The sequence below is a fragment of the Electrophorus electricus genome, chromosome 9 (genome assembly GCF_013358815.1).
Source record: "Electrophorus electricus isolate fEleEle1 chromosome 9, fEleEle1.pri, whole genome shotgun sequence".
NCBI lineage: Eukaryota > Metazoa > Chordata > Actinopteri > Gymnotiformes > Gymnotidae > Electrophorus > Electrophorus electricus.
In genome coordinates this window covers 19734891-19740546 of record NC_049543.1, presented here as the reverse complement: position 1 = coordinate 19740546, position 5656 = coordinate 19734891, and the positions used below count along the sequence as shown (strand labels likewise).

At 39.1% G+C, this 5656-nt stretch overlaps 1 protein-coding gene across 1 annotated transcript in view; it reads right to left on the bottom strand.

Moving 5' to 3' along the window:
- Positions 1-1319, bottom strand: part of col9a1b (collagen, type IX, alpha 1b) — a 23666-nt gene extending 22347 nt beyond the window's left edge. Inside the window, 5 exon segments of the mRNA XM_035529558.1 lie at positions 228-265; positions 268-608; positions 1004-1133; positions 1218-1263; positions 1266-1319. Of these exon segments, the coding sequence (XP_035385451.1) occupies positions 228-265; positions 268-608; positions 1004-1133; positions 1218-1263; positions 1266-1319 (609 nt within the window).
- Positions 1320-5656: the final 4337 nt, after the last annotated feature.

Here is a 5656-nt window from a genome sequence, read left to right as displayed (position 1 = left end):
CCTGCATGCATGGCTGCTGTTGGACTAGAGCCTCTGTGTTACATTCTCACATATCTGCAGAAATGTGTGTGGCAGAGCATAGCCCTCCCTTTGGAGACGTACAGTCTACTCCCATCATCAAGTGTAATAATCTACCCTTCTAACCATGCAAACCTTTACACAAAACCAATTTAAGAGGAGAGATTTTTGTTTGTTTGTTTGTTTTTATCTTGAGATGACCTTCTCACTGGTACGGATATTGCAGGATTATCCTTTAATTTCCCAGCTTCACCATTCCCCTAGCTGGCAGCTGTTGGGAGTCTACTAATATGCAGTCGACTATGAGAGAAACGGTGCCTTTTTTCACAACCAATAACAGTTTGTGCCACTGAGAATTAAACAGAAATGTGAGGTAAGGGAAAAGAGCTGTCATAACTCTGTTCTCAACAGTGATGTAGGAGAATTCCAGGGAGAAGGCCTGCGCATTGAGTGTGACTGAAAGCTGCTCATTGCCATTTCGAGCTTGCATTTGCCAAATATTCCAGTTTTTAGTCAGCGCATGCATATCCGTCCGAAAAATAGCCAAGAATGTGAATTCTTGAGGCATTCCCATGGTGTATGCAGATCTGAAATATAAAACATATATAAATATAAACATATGAAATATAAAGAAGACCTGCTAAGGGATTTGGGAAATGTGCGTCCCTGCTGTAGAAACAATTACAAATGTGTTTCATATGAGGCCCGCACGTGAATAATTAAATGTCAGAAACAAAAAAGTGAAGAAATATTGTTTAAGACAAAATGCACGTGTAAGTTATTGTGCAATATTAATGGCGTCACCATTAATGCATTAAATTACCATCAAATATTGGTAATTGGTACACAACGGAACCATTAACGATGTCGCTCAAACCGCACTTTTTCAGCACCATGGACAGAGAGAATATCAGGTTCGGCCAGAAGATGCAGCCACACGCCTATGTATTGACTATCTCAGTTCCCTGAGTCTTTAAATCATCTTGTATTTATCCTAAAGTTAAATTCTGGTCCCATTTAATAGGCAGTATGTTGAGAGGTCGTTCCAGGTATCTTCTTGACACTTCCCCTTCTGGCGAGCTCGACGATTTGGAACTGAGACATTAATTAAAATCCTGTGACACATTACAGAAGTTAATGTAAAGTTCTTAAATCACTTTCCATCCAAATTTAATATGCTATTGTAGGCTTAAAGTTACCTGGAAAGTAGTTTTCCCAGACCTTCGCTTGTGGACACATGGTTTGATCTGTTGGAGGTTATCACTGGAAAAAGGCACTCCTGTGAAAATGCAGAAAACCATGGACGACTTTACTGAATTAGGTTAGAACTAAAACTTAAGAGAAGTAAAACAGTGCATTGTGCGCGCGTGCGTGCGTGTTCGTGTGTGTGTGTGTGTGTGTGTGTGTGTGTGTGTGTGTGTGTGTGTGTGTGTGTGTGTGTGTGTGTGTGTGTGTGTGTGTGTGTGTGTGTTACCAAGCGCACATGTTTTTGGTAAACTCAACCCTCAGTGTCCCGGAACGCGAAGAGAAAGCCGTGTTGACAGTCTGGTCAGTAAAATCAATCTGTGTTTGAAAAGTTGGTTCCCCGCTGCTTTTACAGCCTCCCGGTTCACTGTCAGGCCACCGCAACTAAAAATCCCACTAAACGTTCGACTAAATATTTAGCATTTAAAAAACGAACGTATAAAATATATTTTCACAAAATACACTACGTCTACATTTTCACATAAATTAAACATAATACACTCACGTTGTGCATGAAGACCCATGCCTAAACATCGTGGGACAACATTACAGAATAGGTAAATAGTGCATCTCTGAAAAGTAAAACATTAGAAAAGAAAAACATCGTGTTAGTTATGTTAACCTGTAAATGATAGTAAACTTATAGTTATCGTTAAGGAAAATGCTAATGCACAACTCATCGAGATTATGCGACGCGCAATCATCCAATATACAGGACATCTAGAAATATACTAATAAATTACCTTACAAGCATGCCGGCTCCAGGCTAATAAACGTCAGATCCTTACTTGCTACTCACTTCACTTAAACGCAGCGGGGTGAACTGATGGAGTCCCTACGCTCCGATCAAACACCATACCTCCAGTTTACTAGACATGCAATGTATGAGCTTTAGGCCTTTACTATAGGCTAGGGTTTATGTCCTAAACACAGGCCTTGTTGATGACCAGGGGAATTCAAGGAGGGAGCTTTTTGGACTCTACACTTGGGCTGCGTGAATAACTACAACATAATCTAATTTTCTTTTTTCGTAATTTAGAAAGTAAGGTTCACTTATAGGTTGGATGTCTTAATATAAAGCCAAATCACAGTGTTGAATTAACTGTCTGGATGAACACGCTAAGTGTTAATTCGACACTGTGGGTGAAGATTTCGCTTTGTAAGTGATACAGCATAAAATACAGAAATGCGTCATATTTTTTTCAGTTGATAAAAACTCATCATCTCATATATTGCATATACATCTCATATTTTCAGATGTTTTTGAGAAAATCTCCTATATCAAACTCATCACCTGTTCTTAATGGCTTTACCATGGAGGGCGATCATAAATACAAGTCAGGTAATGTGACTAATTAACCATTAATGATAATTTAGGCACCATTTGTTTTATCTTGTGTGTGGGCATGACCGCCGACCAATCCACACCTGCATACAGTATGAATTTTGCACTCTAAAGGACTTTCAAACTCACACACTGAAATAATGTATAAGGTTAATAATGGTGTTGCTAGGCACCCTCCAGGCATGGCTGATATATACATAGCTTAGAGTCTCTGTGGATGCATTGCGGCACTGTGTATTCTAGTGTCACAAGAAACAGAAGAAGGGTTAGCCAACAGCTGAGTCTGCTAACAAAAGTCTGGAAGCATAAACAGCTCATTGTGCATCATAAAAAAGGTAATTTGCACATAATCCATCAGTGGTATCTTTGCAGTTTTTTGGTAGCATTGTATTTTTAATTTTTTTTTTTAAATGACATTTACTCAAAAAACATTTACTTTTTTTCCATTCTTTTCTTCTTATAGCCTAAAGATCCAAACACCTCACACTTTCAGAAAATTACTATGCAAACAAGGCCAAAACAGGTTTTCATATCATCATCTATGTATCGTTAAGTGCTTCGGTCGCTGGTGTTCATGGTGCAGCAGTGCCTGTGTTAGGTTATTTCAGCTGAGTGTGTTGGAGGAGGCACAGATGAAAGCCAGAACAAGAACAGGAACAAGCCAGCAGATTTATCAGAAGTATACAGATGGGCATGTCTGCCATCTGGCACTGAGCTGGATTGAAGTCATTGCTGTTAGGAATACAGTGAATAATCTAAACTCACTTTATTAGGGTAGACCTACCTAATAAGTCCATTTTAAGTTGACTAGGTACTGTATTCCATTTGGTGGCATGAGCTATTTATCATGCCTCTATCTTACTTATCACACGTTTCCGATCACAGGACCACTGCCCACCAGAAAATATTCGATTTCTATATTATTATGTAAAAAAGATATCTATAGACCATACTCAGAACAGCATAAAAATTAGTACAGTTGTGGCATAGCTGTGGGTGTTGAACTGGTGCGTGTGTACAATGTACAGAGGTTTGGCTGGGTTATTTTTGACAAGTTTCACTGCTGGTCAGACACACCAAAAAAAATATCCAGTCAACATCATCACGTGGTCATGAACTACTGATGAAAGGCTACAAGGTGATGAAGTGTCCTATTCACAAAAGGCCTGGCGTGGCTCCAAATCTTCAGCCCAGTCTAAAGAGAGTACACCAGCCTCAACTCTTCGATTGTCTGAGGACTCGGAGCAACTGATTAAACAAGTGGAATTAGGTTCTGCTTGGTTGGAAAAAAAACCTCCAACTATAGCCGTGCTTGGCAGATAAATCCCCTTTGGGGACAGAGGACTGTCTTGCACAAATTCGGTAAATGGGGTATAGACTGTGACTGCATGCTTAAGTGTTGAAGGCAGTGTTTCTAATAATGTGACTGTTGAGGATATGCTTCTACCTGGTGAATTGAGAAATGATCATCCTTAAGCACTGGATATACTGAATAAATGTATGCAACAATTTTGTTGTTTTGGCTCCATAGTCTGACACATTTTTTTTATTATTAAAACAATGATTATTAAGTTAAAGTGCAGATTTTGATTTTAATTTGCATACCAGGGCAGGAATTACGGAGCTTTTTACACATACTGTTCCCAAAAGGGCATTACTGAAAATAATCGAATCATTAAGAATAATCTTTCGACTAGATCATTATCGCTCTCCAGGGTGCAGGCATGGACCCCAGCTTCTTACAAAAATGTACAAAAAAGCCTATAGCTCTGGGAAAGGTTCTTGTGGATAAATGAGATGAAGAAGCTATATCAGAGTGATGGCAAAGAGAAAAGTGTTGTAGGGAAAACATAACCAAAGCAGTTCCAAAGCGCACCACCTCCTCTGTGAGGCACAGGCTGCTAGGTGCAACAAGGACTGGCCCAGGTGTCTTGAATTCCGAAGTGTAGCCGAATCGCTTGGAACCAATCAAATGCCTCAAAGCTCGCTTGAAAGAGCTTCGTGTTGCCAGAGAAAAATGACTCAGGAGTGCTGCTAAAGTGGTAATTTTTTCTTTCAGGAACAAATGCCCTTGACTGGCTGAGACATTCACTTGGTGCAAACTCCACTGATATCCTTCTGGAAGCACCTGAAACAAGCAAGAATGGAAAGTCCCAGTACCCGGTGATGGCTGGGTCACAGACTTCAGGAAGTTATCTATTAGAATGGTTTTACAGTCAAATATTAAAGATAACTGTTTCATGTTCTTTTGTCCACGTACTTAATAGTAAATGGTATAAACAGTCTCTATTCCCATTAGGGTTTCCTTATACAATGAAAATGACTATCTGATTATATCTATGACACTGCTTTATTTTAAATCCAGTTTACAGAATCAAAACCACAGTCACACACACTCACACATGTACGCACAAGCACACTCACAGACATATGCATAAATAAATAAATTACATTCAGCCTCAATATTCTTTAAGAGGTTCCTTGAATGGCCTACCCAACCCATTAACCAGAGTGACGCATTATGGCACAACATATGCACAATATCGTTTACATGACTCTCAGTACATATTCCTTCCCTACTTATCAATCATATTGCTTCATGGGGAATTACTTGCATTTAGCAAATGTAAGGTTGTAAAAGGTGGTATGACCAGTGGAATATTGCTTAAAATAAAAGTATTTTTACTATACTGTGTACCACCGTTACTAACTGAAATTTTGCCTATGCCATATCAGTGCCATTACTACTTTGGACTAAACAGTGAGTCATTAATTGTGAATCACCAAAGTAAGCCAAAGAGAAACAATGTACACAGATAATCAACTATGGGTGGAATAATAGTTTAAAACGATTACTGAACAATTTTTGTACCAAAGAAAAATACTGGACCACAAATGCATTTGGACTTTAATAGTCTTTAATCTATATAATTTAATGGGCATGAGCGTTTATTATTTATCAGAATGATTGAGAATGTGTAAGCGAGGTGGACTCCGCCCCCTGTCATTCAGCCTCTGCCACTACTTGACTTACGCTCTCTACCTTAA